At 37.8% G+C, this 20,000-nt stretch overlaps 1 protein-coding gene across 3 annotated transcripts in view; it reads right to left on the reverse strand.

The window, feature by feature from the left end:
• Positions 1-3,462: 3,462 nt before the first annotated feature.
• DSE (dermatan sulfate epimerase) overlaps positions 3,463-20,000 on the reverse strand; it is a 522,935-nt gene continuing 506,397 nt past the window's right edge. For 2 of the 3 annotated variants that reach the window (XM_044063585.1, XM_044063594.1), the window contains one exon: positions 3,463-6,591. In XM_044063585.1, coding sequence (XP_043919520.1) covers positions 4,866-6,591 — 1,726 coding nt within the window. In that variant the 3' untranslated portion in view covers positions 3,463-4,865. The remainder of the gene's footprint in view (positions 6,592-20,000) is intronic. The other variant, XR_006363718.1, reaches the window with a different exon arrangement.

Genomic DNA, 20,000 nt, shown 5'->3' on the forward strand with positions numbered 1-20,000 from the left:
ACCTGATCAGGGGGCAATCTCCCCACACCCCTTAAACCTATATATACCAACTCCATGATCACATCAACTTGGAGAAGGGGGGCATCTCCCAAAATAAAGGAAATGCTGTTGGCACATACTTAGAAACTCCACCAGCAGTGATTTCCTGAAAAAAAAATAATTGACAATATGTTTCTCAGTTATTTGTGCTTTGGGTAACTGAGACTTGAGGAATTTCAAGTTAGCTACCTATAGATCTCTACCTATCTAGAAAAATATAAATGATAAATGTTTAGTAAAACACATATTTAATTGAAATGTTCATGTGGAATTGTTTGGTATCCATAATGCTATGTCATATAGTTTGGTATTAAAGTTATTCATATTTGTTTGTTCAGCCTTACAGTCCATATTTATAGTCACCTCCGAAGTATGAATGAATAAAATAACATTAGGTCTTAAGATAGTTTTGTGTTGAATAAAATAATGGTTATAGCATGCCACAATCTTGTTTTAGTATAAAGTCGTTGAGTCTGTACATAGTGCTGTTTAACGTTTGCTTTATAGATAATCAGTTTAAAATAAGATCGAATGGAATGTTTTCGTCTGCTAGTGGAGAGTCAGTAGACGATCCTGACTACCTAACTACTTTGTCTGCAGTTGTTACAGAAGTGTTTTACAAGCCACTGTGGAAATAATTTACTTCCTCTATAAAGGTTGATATGCAAAATTACTACAATCTAAAGGTGCGTTTCTGCATGTGTGTGCATTTGTGTGTGTATGTATATATATATATATATATATATATATATATATATATATATATGAGTCTACTTCATAAGATCAACAGACCATTTGATCGACATTCATTTAGTCGACAGCTCATTTGATCGACAACCAGTATTCAAGTCACTTAACAGGGATTTGATCCCCCTCCCAATGGTGTGCGACCCTGGAGTTGGTATATATAGTTGGGGGATGTGTGGGAGGCACATCCCCCCACATTTGGGAGGTATGAGGGGACAAAGCCCCCCACCTATTTCTGTTTAAAACATGAAAGTACAAAAAAACTACACATTTTAAAGAAAATAGGTGGGGAGTTTCGCCTCCCACACCCCCCTAACTATATATACCAACTCCAGGGTCGCACAGCATTGGAGTGAGCTGTCAACCAAATGAATGTCATTCAAATGGTCTGTCGATCTTATGAAGTAGACCCACACACATATATATATATATATATATATATATATACATATATATATATATATATATATATATATATATATATATATATATATATATATGTCGGTGGTCAAATGTCATTCAGTTCAAATGGAAAGCAGTTTGAAAAGAGTCAGCTGGAGGTGGGTATTTTTGCAAGGTCACCGAATCCCAGAGAGAGGGGATTTTTTTTCCCCATTTCTCCATTATTGTGTGACCTCAGAATTGGTGTATTTAAGTTAGAAGTGGTGTGAAGAATGGATTACTCCCCACAAAACCGGTTATTTTCTTTTTTATTTTTCAAGTTGCCCATTTTTTGGACAGTTTTGTGCAATAAAATTGATTGTGAATAGGGTGTAGTTCATTTATGTACCCATCTAGAGACAGATATAGATATAGACATAGATGGATAAATATATCAGTTCCCTTAGTATAGTCCACTGTAATTAAGGTTGACATCTGTTTTGCTGACATATTTTGGTCGACAAAACAGATGGTCAACAGTTGCACAAGATTGCTACAGTACCAGCATTGGAGAATATCCCCTATCTCCAGTATTGTGCAATCTCAGTGTTAGAATATATGAATAGCAGGGGGATGTCGGGATGCAGAGGAACTTGCCCCACCACAAAAAAAATCACTTTAAAGTTAACATGCTCAGTTTATTACTCAGACCATGCTCATCACAATGTCATTTTTTTCTATTATTTTAAGTTGACTTTTACACGTTGTCATTTGGATCTTTCATTGTTTTAAAGCAGACCCATATAAAACTTCCAAAGGGTTAAAAAGGTCACACACACACAAACCATTCAGTAAAAACTGCAAGGAAGATTCAGCTAAACTAGAGCCTTTACTGTGTAAAACTTTAAACCTGCAGTAGTGGAGGGCCATGGGAATTATGCAAATGCCCCCTTAAGGGTATACCAGTGTTTTCAGCTACATGGCTTCTGAATGCCCATTGACTATTCACTTTTGACTTTTAAGATCTTTACTGGTGCATTCAGCTTAATAAAGCTAAACCCAACCCACTGTGGACCTGATATAAGAGTGTCAGTAGTATTTGTATCGCTTGTGAAAAATCCATTTTCAGAGTTTTGTCCCCAGACTTAGCAGTTTCTTTTTTGACAAATTTTAATTGCCCAGTGTATAGTCAATGGGTTGTGTATTGAATTTCATAAGGTGTACACAGACACACATTTCCAAACATAACTGTAAATAAATGTCAGTGTGTAAACACCAGGGATCACTCCAGTGGCTCTGCTCGACAAAGGCACTGGGAACTAAGGACGGGTGGCACCATGCCAAGGTCGTCCTATGGGCTAGGCTTGTAAAGGCTCCTGGGCCATTAGCCTAGTCCACGTCTATGAACGTATGAAATACAAAATTTCTTTAATGTTTTCTCTCCTTCCACAAACTAGAGAGGCCCCCTGAGCTAGTTACATAGAGGAAGGAGTGTAGTGGGCACGCCATAAAATATCCAGGGCAAATATTTGGGTAACAAGTGAAAACGGCACTTAAAACAATACTATTGTAATTGCAACACATCAAAATTCTGACATTTAATACTGTATCAGAAAAACTCTCTCTCACTCTGTATATGTATATATGTATGTATGTATGTGAGATCGCATTTAATATCATGCCAGACTCTGTCTCTCTCTCTCTCTCTCTCTCTCTATATATATATATATATATATATAGAGAGAGAGAGAGAGAGAAATATTTTTATATGTTAGATCTGACAAGGGCAAAAACACTCATATGTTGTTATAACTTAATAAACTGTGGATTAAACATGCAATGTGAGCTTGAATTCCTGTTTCCTTATTTTTAATAAGGATGCAAAGTGACCTTTGAGACAGATATTACTTAAGTTACAACAATGGTCTATGTCTAGTAATTCATTTTCCGATATAAAGAGTAATCATCCCCGAATAACCAGTTTTCAGCTTTTTGTTCTGTCGATCTATGTAGTTATCAATCTATATCTATTATCTATCTATCTATCTATCTATCTATATATATATATATATATATATATATATATATATATATTTTCTTTTTTGTATATATGTATATGTGTGTATGTCTATAAGGTTCACTTAACTCTGTTGAATAAGATCACAGAGTGAATTGCTTGGGAAATTAGTTGAGCCAAAGATGTAGAAGGGAAGAAAATTTAGTGCATGTGGGTAACGTTAAACGTGAAGCTTTTAGAGTGAAGGTTTCAGCATTAAGGGTTGGAGTGTGTGTTTGTACAAGTGTCTGCTGGTTAGGGTTAAAGCAAGACCTAGGGAAGGGTACAGATTTAGTCTTGTGCATGTATTCTACTGTATATAATGTATGTCTGAATGTCTTTTGTAGTGGGAATATTACATAAAGTGTCTTTGCTAAGGAAATGTGTAGAGTCGGAGGGTAGGGGCAGGGCAAAAGAGTTAGCTCACACTAGTAAGATGATGCAAGGAGGTGAATTCCCTCTGCTTATCCCTACTAATGCATTCCAACCTTAACCCTAACCCTGCCCCTGTACCTGACCTCAGCCCTATACCTTACCTGCCCCTGTACCTGACCTCAGCCCTATACCTTACCTGCCCCTGTACCTGACCTCAGCCCTATACCTTACCTTAGCAAAAGCCCTTCCCATAACACTACTACTATTCAAACAAAGTATGTCTGACAGAACCCATTCAAAAAGGAAACTGTTTTTGTTTTGAGACTGGTTGCAATTTTGATGTGTTGGATTTTTCTATATGTAGAATTTCAAAGTGTTAGAATGGATCACCTATGTTTTTATGTTTGTTCACTTCTATATGACAACATATACTCTTTTATCTATCTATCTATCTATCTATCTATCTATCTATCTATCTATCTATCTATCTATCTATATATCCATGTGTGAACATATTCTTTACAGTAATGTCTGTGTTGAGTTATGCTATGAGCTATGACTGGTGAAGGCTCAGATGTGTGAACAATTTAATGTACAAGATTCTTTTGCTACATAATGCGTGGCCCAACTCAATTTTTTAAACATAGACATGTGCACAAAAACACAGACACTACCTTCTTTTAGAGGTGCAATAATGATGTTATACTACATATTATCAAGGTGGTGTATTTATGACTGCTCTCAGGTGAAGATTTGTCTCTAATGTTACAGCTTAGCAGCTACTGGCCTCATTTGTAATTCTTAAGTGTACGTTAATAAAACATTCAACAGCAGTTTTCCTTTACTGTATTTTCTTCAAGCTTATGACTGTCCCTTTTGTGATACTTCAGAAAGGTTAAGTACACACTGTATTGTGATACTGTATCTTGCTTGACTAACTAAAGATATGCTGTAGTAGGAAGGGAAACCCAATTTAAGTGTAAATTCAAATAATTAACACCAACAGAGCAGGTTCCTTTGGATTTTTTCTTTCATCAAAGTCACAAGGATGCATGTTTCACTATATTATTCTTAATATCATTTATATTGATGAGAAAATTTTACTGCTTCTATAAGGTATAGATTGTACTTATTTTTGACTTTTGCATTGCTGAATGAAACAGCAACTTAATTACAGCATTTGCCCTATTAGGGCTAAAATATTGCATAGAACTCTGACCAACAAAAAGGTCATTTTTATATACACACTTAAAATGTTGTTTTGGAGTTAACATCGTACTTGAGAGCAGGAAGAATATAAACATAACAGTATAAAGCTGTCCAGGAGAAGTATTGCGTACAGGCACCTTTGGGCATGCAGGCTCTGGGCCTTCTGAAAGCGAGTCAGTTGCAGAGTGAATAAGAAGAAAAACGTGGCAATATTTAGAATGAGGAAGAGTCTGGTATAGGAAGCAGATATTGACTGTGCAGTACTTCGAGCAGCTGAAACCCTCTGAGCGCTCCCTTGTATTGCATTCTTGTTATCCAATTCCTGAAAGTCAAGAAGATCGTTCATTTGTTCATCTGTATCAATCGGCAATGCCTCCTGCTGCTTCTTCTGCGCCTTCTGTCGTGCTTTCTTTTCTTTCATTTCCATTATTCCAAAAATGTCTGGAAAGCCCTCTACAAGCCCCTCTTTGCTGCCTCCATTCTTGCTTTTCTTTACCGTGTCTTGCTGTTGAGAAATAGCAAATAGTTGTTCTATCATTTCTTCATTCCTCCTTGTATCGGAGAAACTTAATAGTCGCTCGGCTATCCGTTCAAAACTATCCGTGTTTATTGCCCGAGAGAGGATCTGCTTTTCAAGTTGCTGAAAGACGGGCTTAACATGCTGAAGTGTTTCCTCAACAATATCAATGTAATTTTTTACTTCTGGTACTGCACTATGCTTAATATCTGATGCTTTCTCAAAAACAATTTTCTGACGGTCTGCAACCACCATTGCAAATAGTGGTTTCTTAGTTGTTTCCCCGTTGAGAATGTATACAGTATAGCTGTGATCACTTGTTCCTACAAAAATATCAACCCGCTGAGAATCCCCACGAATACTGAAACTCTGCACATCAACAGAAGGACCAAAGAAGAGGTATGCAAGTCTTGTGAATGGTTTCTTAAGTGGCATAGTAACATTTACATAGTTAGTCCCGTTGTATGGAAAGCCCCGAGGATAGCCTCTGTAGGCAATGATGGCTTTCTCGCTGTAGGCTGTATCATCCATCCAAAACATTTGGTACGTGCCTTCTCTGTGAGTAAGGAAAGCTCCATGCACTCCATCAATGGATGTTGCTTCAAACGGCATGTCTGTGTTGTGGAAGAAGGTCGATGCAGCCTCCACAGGGCTATCTTCCTCCAGATGAATTTCATCCACAAGGAGGAGAAGCTGAGGATGTAACAGGAGAAGATTTCTCTGAAAGCTTCTTACCTTCAGATCTGGGCTGTAGGCATGTACACCTTCTCCTTTAATGAAAACAAAACCACTCCTCTCCATGGCGGCAATGACCATACCCTGAACATCACCTGCTAATCCATGTTTATATTTCAACCACTTTGAAGTGCACTCTTCTGTGAGCTGTCCTTCCCATGGAGCAAAACAGGTTTCTGCACTAGCATGGGAAAACAACACAGCATTGTTAAGAAATGTAAATTTGGGTCCATACAAAGCTTCTGTTACAAAGGGTACTCCATTTGGTGCAAATGTAAAAGAATTTTGGTCAGGGTGCTCGTGACCAGCATTGAAGTTCCTCCACCCTTTTACCCACTCCTTATATTTATTCTTATGGACAATGTCATATATTGCACGCCCACCAAGCTTGCCTGATTTAAAAGACAGAAAAGGCCTGTTTATTTCAGCTGGTAAAGCACTTCCATAGGTTACGACTCCCCAGTCTTCAAAATAGTGCAATCTGGGAATTCCAAAATCTGGTGGCGGTACAGAATTAAGGTTGGCGTCATACCTGTGAATAAAAAAAAACACGTGAACTGTAGATAGGTTTTATTATTTAAATTAAAAGTAGTTTGTTATTAATAAAAAAATATTTAATTATCAAAGGAACATTGCACTTAAAATGGTTTGCCTAGTCAAATGTTTATATGTAGCTGCATACCTGAATCACAACGTACATTTAAGTTATTCTGTTCTTACCCAACACTAATCTCATGTTTTCTTTTAAATAACAGTTGAGTAGAGTATCAGCATATTGCTTAGATTTTGGCAAAACAACAACATTTTAACATTTAATAAAACTGCATGGTATTGTCAATTAATAAATATGGAAGCCAAAATAAGGTCCCTTGTTCAGTTTAATACTACAGTGAATGATGTTTTTTTGTTTACTAGAGTCATATACCTAGTCTTAGGTTTTACCACTGGTTTATAATTGACAGTTGCTTCTAATGGCAGAAATACAGATGTTATTATTACCAATGCATGGTAACATCAAATAGCTAGATCACTGCATTTTTGTTGCAATCTGAATCACATCTACTTTGTTAATGTCATAAGATTTCATTGTCTCGCTCTGTTCCCCAAACGCAAAATATGAATTTAACATTTTGAGATGCATTCAGCCATTAAAATGGATGCAGTGAATATAAAATAAGTCTATAACTGTATATTAAACAAGTTAGGGGCAGTATTCGCAGTCCATTTTTGTGGTGGTAACCTGCTGAGAGTAGTGCTACGTGGTTATGCAAATGACATCTTTCAGGATGACTTTGAATTACAGAAGTCTTTTGTTAAACATGTTCCCTATCATAAAAGCCTAACATGCTTAAAGCATAAGTGACAGAAGGACAGCTAATATGCAGATAAGGAGCAATACACATCTGCATACCAGTAGGATTCATAGAGATGAATCTAAAAGGACCTCATTTTCATACTAAACATGTAAATGGCACTGAACTTACACCAGTAAGCAGCAGTTTACCACGAGAAAATGGAGTTGCAAAGGGAAGGGGGAAAAAAAAGGAATATATACTTCTGTACATTTTAAAAAGAGATAAAATTATTATCTCTTCTTAAAGAAGTTTGTTATTGTATTCTAGTGTTTCTGCATACATGGACAAACAACTGAAGGGACCATTGGGGAAATGCTTCATTTTGGTGAAGTGCTTGTGCATACATGGTCAGACTGCTGAAGTGATCGCTGGGCAAAATTATTTATTTTGTATAATTTTAGTGCTTCTGCATACTTAGACAAACTAGAGAAGGAGTTGCTAGGGAAATAATTATTTTGTGTGCCAGGGAAGTGCTTGTGCATACTTGGACAAACTACAGAAGAAATGGTTGGGGACAAGTTCATAAACGGCAACTCAGATATCAAAGGCGAAGTGTTGCTTTCAACAATGGACATGTGCACTGCACAGATATTGGACTGTGAATTCCAAGAACACCTCATTAGCATACACCACTTTAAAAAATGTCTTACTTGCGCCTCATTCCATTTAAGACATTTTGCATTCACATAAATGGCTTCTATGAATCTCATCTTTGCTATGCTCATTTGTAAACACCAGGGACACTCTTTATTGCACTTGCTGAAATTACTACTATCATCGCTCATAGTATCATATTGCAAAACATACTTCCACAAATATTCATAACACATAATATCAGGAAACGTTTTAATTCTTTTACAGATGGTATGACAGTATAGTATCCTATCCTCAGCATTATTAAATTATTATTGTATTGCCTGCTGTGTCATTTTAGAATATTTTACATACCATATACAAAATAAAAAATACAGAAAATAAATGCTTTATTGAATTACAACAGGCATCACAAAATGTGAAGAAATGTAGAACCTACAGTTTGGATAATTATTTCTTCACATATCTCTCAACTGTCCATATTTTCACAGGATGTCCAGATATTTTACTCAAATCTATGGTCTGTTCCTCATAAAATTTGTGTTTTTCTGGATTTTTGTCGCAAATCATCGAGGACTAAATTCACCAAATGATGACAGCCATTTGAGTTCCAGGCTTTGTATCCTACAGAAGATGCATGATAACACAATGCCTTTTATTCTACCAACCTTCTAAGTTTATGACAGCAATATTTAAAAATTGTCCCTATTTTGGGGACTTTGGCCCCCCATTGTTTTTGGCTTTGTCCAAATTTTTTGTGCTAAGAGGTTGAGAGGTATGGTTCTTCATAGTTACATAATGTAAGTTAATATTCTGTTTTTGTTTATGATTAAAAGCAGCTGTATCAAAATAAAGTCCCTCTGTCTCTGCAGCTGAAAATCTATGTCTGGTATAAGTGTTTATGTATTAAATACTCATATACATTGTTTTCTGTTTTACTGTACATTAATGTACACATTTCCACTACACTGGAGTCTTTTGGAATGAGTGATGCAATTCTACACTTTGCTTTGGACTTTGCAAATTATACCAACGTGCATACTAAATGGTTTAACTCTTTGCTCTCTCTATTCATTGGAGGTCACTCATACGAATGACAGGAAGTTCAAGGCTGAGTCTTCTGACCATTAGTCCAAACCCTAGACTGTACATCCCCTGGCCAGTCAGGCCTGTGGTGAATTTATGAATCCCCATCCAATTTTCCAGGTCCTGGTAGAAGGAAGCTAGCGTATCATGCTTTATCTGCAGGTGGAGTCCATTCCAGTGGCGATGGAGATAATTAGTAATGACTCTGTCTGTCTCTACCTTGCTTTATTGATCTTCTGAAGCAGATTTAGATCTCTTTTCCTGGTTATTTGTGGGGCTGTTTGATTTGTGAAGGTACAAGAGTTGTTGGACTACCAGCTTCCTGCTTGACTGGAAGGCATGGCATAAGTCTGCTTTCTAGACCTTGTAAGATACAGAAAAGAGAGACAGTGTCTCTAGGCTTTTCTGGTCTCACTAAGCTTTAAGCCTGTGATTCTCTTTGTTAGAAACCTCTAAGGTCTTTCTAAATCTTTGATATGTCTTGTGAAGTACATCCCGAAGGAGCCACTGTATTCTACAACTGAGTTCTGATTTGTACTGAATATCAGGGCACAATAACATTTTTGTATTATATTTCCTTGGTGATCAACTGCACCAATTAGAAAGATTTCCTGACAACTATTGTTACCTAGTGATCAAATGAGAGAAAATTATCAACCCAGGTTCACACGTCTCTAACTACCTTTTCAGTTTGAGGTAGGATATTGCCAATACTATATGCTGCATTTTAGCACTTAATTTAAGTTCATTTTCTATATGCCAGCCATTAATAAATGTAAGTTCTGCTGGAGGCTTTCTATGTCAGAGTGGGATTTGAGAATGGCTCCTAGTTTACAGTCATCTGCAGATGTATTTAACCACAGACCTTTTTTTTTAGTCTGTAGGTCAGAGAAGTAAATATTGACAAAATAAGTCTCAATATTTAGTTCTGTGGGACACCACTGGTCAATTTCATGTTCTCTGATGCTGTCCTTGACATCCACACCTTGTGGGTTTTGTGAATTTGCAATCTATCTTACCACATAATGGTCTGTTTTCTCCCCGTTTAGGTTATTCAGTATACTAGCATGTGGAATGGGATCAAATGCCTTGACTAAATTAAGGTTGTGTTATCTTTTCAAATAAGTTAACCAAGTGTATTATAAAGCCTTACAAATGACAGTCCTCAAGCTGATTCCTTTTCATATGTGAACCACTGTTCATTTTGATACTGTTGAACAGTAGTTGTAGGAAGGTGAAGAAGTAGCCCTTTCAAAGAAAGAAAGCAAAAGAAAACACATGGACCGGTGCTTTTTTTTCAGCTTGCCACCTACAGTAACATAGTCAAATTTAGACTAAGCTGAATGCATGGAAGAAGGCAATGATGGATGGGAAGATAAAGAGACCTAACAGAAGAAATTAGAATGAATAAAGGCAGCAGATACTAATTTAACAGACCACCACTACACATTCCTTCATTTACAGATTAATCATGCAATTGTATTTCTGCTGTGCCTTATTTAGGTGGGATGTTATTCATCTAGTTTCTCCATTACTGTGTTATATCTTCTCTGAAGGCAGAACTCATGCTGGAAAGCACATTTATTTATTTAATAAAATTAGATAAAGTAATGAAATAATTTGCTTTCAAAATAACAGAACTAATAACAACTGTAGTTAAAGGTCAGGAGACTAATTCGGTGCCACCATATTAGCAGGTGTGACATGGGAACTCACAAACCCATTGACTATGAAGGTTCCAAGGAGGAAGAGAATTGCTATTTAAAGGTGGACAAAGATGCACAAGCCTTTGTGGAACTGTTTAACCAGCTGGTTTGGGGCAGCAGTCCAACCTCTTTCTAGCTCATGGTGGTTAGAGATATAAACCTTTACAGTGAAAAAAAAGAGAGCCAGAATACATAGATCCTGAAAAAGAAGGACACATTAAATATGTTCTCTTTCCAAACTGAGAAGCCTTCCACTTACCAGACTATGTTTGACAATGTGATGACTTCTGTGAATCCTCCTCCACTTGTAAGAATAATGTCAGGAGGTCCAAGTAGTTCAAGGAATAGTTCCTACTAGCCAATCCCAAGGGCAATCAAATGTTACCACTACTCAGGAGAACTTCCTCAGCTTGTACCAGTTAATCAGAAACTGCACTCTTCTGAGACACCACAGTTTAAGGATGGATCCTGGTCTTTCTTCCATGAATTTAGTGCTGAAACAGAGATTTCGAGGGAATGGATGACAGATGTATGGGAATCTTCCCTGGCATTGTAGAGGGATTCATACCTCTCAAATATCCAGATTTTTGCCTCATATTTTTGGACTATTCCTCATAAAATTTGTGCTTTTCTGGCCATAGGCGCTGGAAGCTGTTGAAGATGGGGGGGGGGGGGTGAGAGGGGCAACTTAAGTGATCTAAAAAGGGCAATTTTTTATAACTATTTACTACCACAACATAAGTTCACTTGGGGGACATTTTGAGCTTAACCAATTCCCTTTTGGTGCTTGAATAAACATTTTCTGATTGGTCTTACCTATCCCATGGCTGATAATTGTATATTAGCCCTACTAAGAATAACTGTGATTATTCCATAGATAATTTGAGGGGACCCATGTAAGGGATGCAGCATTTAGGAACTGCCTCTATCCATTAGTGGCATGAGGGGCAATCCTGGAGTACATTTTCTATTACCCATCCTTAGATACAAGTTGCATTTGAATATGGATGGATGAAATTTGTTTTATTTTTATGAATAGTCTGTTCTGGAACACTGGCCTCTGTGATATATATCCATTTCTCCACAACATTCAATTTAGATACCTGGACTGAGTATTTCTGATGCTGTTTTGACTTGCTGGTGTTCAGTAGGTCCATCTGTATTAGGTCAGAGGATGCCTTGTATGCCAGACATCACACCTCTAAGCACTCTGTAGGATACCGAGTCTAGTAATAAATCTTTGAGGTGGTCCATGCAAGACCTATTGTTTAAGACATGTATCCTTTTAAAGTAAGGTATCTCTGAAGGTATTCCAATTTGTTGCATGAGGCTGGACAGATACTTGCCAAAGTGAGTATTATACAAAATGATTGACCTAATGACAGCTTTGTAAAGGGGGACAACAACATCTCTAGATGTAGTCACAATCAATTTGTTTATAAGCTGTGTGATATAGAAAGGCTTTCTTATGACTGTGGGTACATGTTGGTGAAAAGTTAGGTCACTGCACACACAAGTTCCCAAATGCCAAACAATTGAGTCAGTTCTCAGAGGGCATTGTCATGATTTTGACACCAGTTATTGTTTGGGACAAACCTTCTTGCATGATGGTTAAGTCATTTGGGGATTCAATAACTGTTTCTAGCTTGTAGTCATCTCAGACTTAACCGGACAAAGCCCCTTGGTATTTCCTTTTACTTTTGAGATGTATATGCCAAACAGAAAAAGTCTCTGCACCAAACCCTGTGGCACTCCATTGGTGACAGGTCTCTTTCCCTATTTTGATCTCCTGCATCCTGTGAGCAAGTTGGTAATCCAGATAGTGATGCAAGTGTTTGCTCCTACATTATTCATCTTTAGTACAACACCTGAGTAGGGGATTGTGACAAAATAGTTGGCCAGGTCAAGGTAATGTGGCTGTTTTACCTTCATCCATTGCTTTAGTAACAAGAGTAAAGCTTAGACTTTGCCCATGATTTTGAGCCTTTCACACTTTCCTCTGGGCTGTTTTCAAACATTTTTAGGGTCATGCATACATGTATACATTCTTTGCTTCACCTTCCTGATTATTCCTTGCATAATACAGCATCAGTTGTTAGATTGTGTTTTAAATTTGCAGTTTTGAATAGTCTTCTAGTAAGCAATAAAACAAAATGTATGAACCAATGACAACACTATCCATTTCAGAAAATTTCAACCATAAAAGGCCACTCAGACTTCTGTCATTACAATCCACCAATATCAGTAAATATGCAAAATCTGTGCAGAAGTAAGTCATCTAAATAATTTTACATTAAAGAGATCTGTAACTAATGAAGAGGTTGTTGCTGGCAAACAACCTTATGTTTCACCGTTTCATCTATAAAAGTGTCTGTTGCCCTTGAAGAATTAAGAGAATAGGGATTCTCACCTGTCCCTACAACACGTCCTATTTAAGTCATAGGCAAAGTTAAATCCTTAGAGCTAGTACTTTTGGGGGTGAATTTCTGATTTCCCATGCACTGGTGCAGGTTGCACTTGAACAGTGTTAGGAAAGGGCTCTGCTCCACATAGATGGGAAGCCTATTCCAGAGAATGGGGATTCTCACCTGTCCCTACAAAATGTCCTATTTAAGTCATAGGCAAATATTAATTCCTTAGATCTAGTACTTCTGGTGCTAATTTAGAAGAAATGCAAGAGAAATAAATTTGTTTAGTGTAAAAGAAAAAAAAAATCCCATCCAAATTCAAATAAAAATGCAGCAACTGTTTTTATCAATTGCCATCTTATCTCTCTCTCTCTCTCTCTCTCTCTCTCTCTGTCTCTCCAAAATGCTTTTATAAACCCACAAAGTCTTTGTGACAATATTTAAGGAAAGGTGATTGGGGAAGTGTTCTAAAGTAACTCAAGGAACAGTGGGAAAGCTAAGAAGAAATGAACACAAGCAGTGAAAGTGTGCATCAAATAAAGAAACATCACAATACATACACAGGGAAAAAGAAACTAAGAACATGGTTACTTTCAGAGAATCAGACATTTTCACATTAGTATAAATGAATAGTACTAAACTCCATAAACACAAGTAACAATTGAAAACAAGAAAAGTGACAGATCTACATAAAAAAAGTTTGTAAATCCAAACAGTTAAGACAACATAAAAGTGTTGAATAAAAGTGTTGAATAAATTAAAGAACATTTTGGGGAATAATTACATTTGTAAAGTAAAAATGCAGCTTGTTCTTCCATACTGCTACTTTTAAAATGCACATGTCTATAGTGGAACACGACCGTAATAAAGTAAAAGAACCTCCGCATATGAAAATACAAAAAATATATTTCTGGTGAGAACAGACTACATAAAACGATTTGCAAGACAAAGCAGACCCTTTCTGATCAAAGCTCTGTCCCTTGTACAGTTCTGGTTTCAATGTATAGTGCAGCAATTTGAGAACAGTGCTCTGAAAACTGTAAATATACAACTGTGAGGAAATCTTCTGAGGTCAAGCACATTTTAGTGGGAAACAAATGTGTTACACATGAAAACACAAACACAATGTCAAGTAACACAACATACAAGCTAAAAATGGATTGATCCATTCTGATAAACTAAACTCACTCATTACTATGAACAGGGCAATACCTATACAATTAAGCATCTACCTGCTTGTTCGCATTAAATACCACTCTACACAATTATGTTCCCACTTGCTCATTATGATCCAATGACCAAAAGCTCCTCTATTCACAAGCATATCAAATCTGCTGGGCATAGTCTGTACTCTTCTTAACATACCACCATGGCCTGGAACTCTTCACCTGCATCAATCAAGACAATACCCTTCCTCCAGTCCTTTAAGACCATTCTGGAAAGACTTCCTAGCCAAAATGTGTCTCTATTCTTGCTCAACCCCAAAATACAAACTGTATCACTAAACATGAACAAGTATCTATTCATACTTTACAACTCTGCACTCTCCCTTCTTCACTTCTTCACTCACTTCCTTACTTCAAGTTCCCTCTCTCAACTCTGTATATATATATATATATATATATATATATATATATATATATATATATATATATATATATTGCATTTCATGTTTGCACTACACTAACTTACCTTTAATTTCTCTAAACTGGCTAACATTTTTCCAAATATTCAGTCATACAAGCTGTCTATTCTCAACCAATGTTTTGACATTATGTCTAATTTGGTATAATTGTTTAAACTGTAGATTTTTTATTGTATTTTTAATATTGCAAAATTATTAATGTTTTTGTAGTACTTTGGAGGTTTCTCCCTGGGCCTCTTCTGAAAATGAGCACCTGCCCAGTCGGATTTTCCTGGTAATCAAATGTCAATAAATAAATAAATAATCTTAAAAGGAACATGTATACCTGTATGACTGGCTAAAACCATAGTCAGAGCCAGAGACGGAACCAAAATAAGCAAGGACAAAGGCTTACAATTAAAATCAGCGAAAATTTTAATATTTTGTTAGCAATTACTTACAAAATTGGCAGAATAAGACTAAATTAATTAGTTTGCATGTTCTGAAGTAAAATAAGCTTGTAATTGTACTTATTACCATCATTAATTGAATGTAATGCACCACTTTTTCTCAGGAAGAAAAAAAAAAAGAAAAAAAATTAAAAAAGGAGAGAACACAATTTTGAACCAAACTCGGGGAGATACCCTGAACGAGTATCACTTGCGTTTTATGGCTAAAACTACTGGTGTTAATGAAACATAAATATCCTTAATGAACTTTCAAGAAAGTGCAACAGGAAAAACGGCAGCTGAGCAAATACTTCATATCAAACAAAGAAAATCATGGACGACCTCAAGAAGCAACGCTGAAAGTGCCAGCCGCTGCAATCACAACTCATCAGCTGCAAGCAAAGTCTGCTTGATCTCTCAGCGGTCATAATTCAAATGTCCTGTACAGGACAATTTACAGCTGCAGATCCCCTTTAACCACTTAACTTATGACAAGTGGCTTAATATGTGCCATCTGTCAAAACACTAACACTGTAAAGCTAAAAAGTGCTGGCTTTTTATTGTCTGGGTATGTCCTTCGAGATTGAGCGTCTCCCCCCCCCCCAATACCGCAAAATAATACATATGTTTGTTCTTTTGAGTTTAATGGTTATGGAGACCACAGCAAAAATTAGCATTGCTGGTTAACAGGATTCCAGTTAACCCTAGGCTTGCGCTGTTCACTTTTGGAGATCCTACTGACCATCAGGTAGTTGTTCCTCAATTCCCGATTACTTATCTCCCCAATAACCAGGAATAGCTTCCAAAAAATACACTTCCCTCATTCTTCCAGTTTCATCCAGCACACATTCTGAGGTAAACAAACATGATCAAGTTATAGTGCCTTCACTACTAAACGTAAAACAATATTGTATCAAACGTTCCTGATGCAAACAAAGAAACCAAGACATCACTTTCGTTACTGAGTGCCGGATCAACTTTACGGACATTTCTCAGGCTGGACCCACTGATAGAACCAAGGAAATGTCTATAAACTAATTCAGAACCACACCTGTATGAGGCTCGCTCACTGCCTCTGAAGCATACGCAATGTATAAATTACATGTGCACAAACTACAGAACCATAACAGTCACCATGACAACCAAAACCCCCAAAGCATACTTACCACACAGCCCGAGCAGTCGAAAAATCTCTTACCGAGCAGGCTTGTTGTGATGAAAATCAACAACACATCTGTCCTTACTAAGCAGGCTATAGTTATTTCCACACACTTTTTTTGAGCTTACGTTAGTGTGCAGTGCACACATGAGTCCTTCATTGGGTCTGGGTCATGCAGCTGTAAAAGTGGAGGGGGGGCGCTCCCTCCCCCTCGCTCTATGGTTCCAGCACCCATGTTTTTGGCAAATTACTATGATGATCTGAGAACTGAAGTCACTGAATAATGAGATATATTTGAGTTTCAGACTTCATATCCTTCAGACAATGTATACTAACACAAATCCTGTTATTGTAGCAACTCTCTACATTTATAAAAGCAGCATTTAAAATCTGTCCCTATTTTTGGACCTTTGTCCCCCCATTATGACAGGCTTTATCCACATTTTTTGTGTTAAGAGGTTGAGACATATAAAGGGATTGTGTCTGCCATAACTACACTTTGCCTTGGTGAATCAAGCAAAACAGAGAAAGCAAACTATTATTCTGAGTGATGACTAGATCAACTCTGTGGGCACCCCATTTCTAGAAGATTAAACAGACCAGATTTCCCAGTCTTCAGCTCTAGAAGATTGAAAATTCAGCTCAGAGAGTACACTGAAACATTAGGTTCACATCCCAGAAGTGAACTGTTGTAAACATGATTACTGCTTACTATCGGATATGCATCACCTCTCTAGGGGGTGGGAGGGCATGAGTACTTATTTCTATTATGTGCAGCATTATAAAATGGTTGTCTAATTTGTGACGGAGGGGCTCTGGTATTAGCGCCCTCCATACCTCCCAATTTCTTAGCATAAGAAATCTGGACAAAGCCTAAAATAATGGGGTGGGGGGCAAAGACCAAAAAATTGCTGTTACAAACTTAGGATGTTGCTAGTGTAACAGGTTTTGTGTTAGCATGCTTGTGTTAGCATGCTTTATTTTTAAAGGGTAATAAGTCTGAAACTCAAATGTATGTCATTAGTTAGTGACTTCAATCCTCAGTGACTTGCCAGAAAACCACACATTTAATGAGGAACAGACCAAAAATCTGAGGCAAAAATCTGGACATTTGGCAAAAACCTGTACGGTTGAGAGCTAGGGCTACCTCCCTAAAGGTTTGAAGGTAGGAAACACTGCCCAACTTTCTCACTGACTGATTGGAGCTTACTTTCCTAAGAGATTCACATAGCTTCCTGACTATTCCTATGATATGAAATGTTCATTGCTATAACCTGCAATGCTTTCTGTTGTGAGAAAACAAGGCCCATATTGAGATTACTGATTATAATCCACCATTCCAAAGTATGACAATAAGGATCTAACCACCAGGACAACATTGTTGCTCCCAGTCTCTGACAAGTTAGCATCTAATGTGGAATCTACATTCTGTGATCTACAGTGAAGCGCTTACCTACAATTAAATCTGGAAAATACAGAAGTTTCTGGCATTGAGCTGTTTCTTCATTCATGTTACAGGAAACAATCTCCTAAACTGTCTCTGAGGGCAGGAATGGCCATCACTGAAGAGTGACAACTTTCCCCAAATAAAAGTAAACTTTTGATTCAAGTTCGTAAGAGGTTTCTTCCATGTGATGAAAACCCTAAGGGTTGAAACCATGAGAACAGCACAGCAAGGATAAAATAACGGACAATCTTATGCCAGTAGTAGCAGAAGCAAGTCATCTAGGTAGGGAGAAAGAAATGGAGGCCCTCCTTCTATAAGGTTTGTTCCAGAATGGCAAGCATTTGGCATAGAGTGAAGACAAACAGCAGCACTTTGTACTGAAAGTGGTCTCTACCTAGAGTAAACTGCTAAAGGACCCTCTGGAGTATATCCCAGACATTGTTGTTCCAAAAGTAATCCATCTTGTGCAGTGACAGTAACAGTGATACCATCAGTTACACCATCAGTGACAGCACCAGAGATACTGTCAGTGACAGAACCAGTAATATCATCAGTGATAGCACGAGTGACAGAACCACTGATACCATCGGTAATAGCACCAGTGATACCATCAGTGATAGCACCAGTGATACCATCAGTAATAGCACCAGTGACAGAACCACTGATACCAGCAGTAATAGCACCAGTGATACCATCAGTGATAGCACCAGTAATACCATCAGTGATAACGCCGGTGACAGAACCACTGATACCATCAGTAATAGCACCAGTGATACTCTCAGTGATAGCACCAGTGATGCCATCAGTGATAGCACCAGTGACAGAATTACTGATACCATCAGTGATGGCACCAGTGATACTCTCAGTGATAGCACCAGTGATACCATCAGTGATAGCACCGGTGACAGAACCACTGATACCATCAGTAATAGCACCAGAGATACCATCAGTGATACCAACAGTGATAGCACCAGTGATACCATCAGTGATAGCACCAGTGACAGAATTACTGATACCATCAGTGATGGCACCAGTGATACCATCAGTGATAGCACCAGTGATACCATCGGTGATAGCACCAGTGACAGAACCACTGATACCATCAGTGATAGCACCAGTGATACCATCAGTGCTAGCACCAGTGACAGAACCACTGGTATCGTCAGTAATAGCACCACTGATACCATCAGTAATAGCACCACTGATACCATCAGTAATAGTACCAGTGATACCATCAGTGATAGCACCAGTGACAGAACCACTGATACCATCAGTAATGGCACCAGTAATACCATCGGTGATAGCACCGGTGACAGAACCACTGATACCAGCAGTAATAGCACCAGTGATACCATCAGTGATAGCACCAGTGATACCATCGGTGATAAGCATCAGTAATACCATCAGTGATAGCACCAGTGACAGAATTACTGATACCATCAGTGATGGCACTGTGATACCATCAGTGATAGCACCAGTGATACCATCAGTGATACCATCAGTGATAGCACCAGCGACAGAACCACTGGTACCGTCAGTAATAGCACCAGTGATACCATCAGTGATAGCACCAGTGATACCATCAGTGATAGCACCAGCGACAGAACCACTGGTACCGTCAGTAATAGCACCAGTGATGTCATCAGTGATAGCACCAGTGATACCATCAGTGATAGCACCAGTGATACTATCTGTGATACCATCGGTGATAAGCATCAGTAATACCATCAGCGATAGCACCAGTGATATAATCGGTGTGCACTTTGGCAACAGGGGCACATCTCTATGGAGCGCCACAGTCATCCTTGTTTCTTTTTCTTTGTTATCCTCCCCCTTCCCTGTCTGCTCAAAAGTCTCTTCTTATACTACCATCTCATCTGCTACCCAGCATTGCCAAATGTATATATTATGTGTTTAGTTTATAATTTTACTTGCCACTATGTATGGTTATGTTATCTTTATATTGGTGGTTTGACTCTGTTGAAATTTATTCTCTGTGTTTGTATACTTAGATTACTTTATTTTGCAGCCACTAGGCGGGCATGAAAACAGTCCATGTGGGTCAGTGCTCTGTTCCAGTTAACTAACTAATTAACTGATAAGCTCTTTTATG

The sequence above is a fragment of the Protopterus annectens genome, chromosome 1.part0 (assembly GCF_019279795.1).
Source record: "Protopterus annectens isolate FY-2018-M chromosome 1.part0, PAN1.0, whole genome shotgun sequence".
Lineage (NCBI taxonomy): Eukaryota > Metazoa > Chordata > Ceratodontiformes > Protopteridae > Protopterus > Protopterus annectens.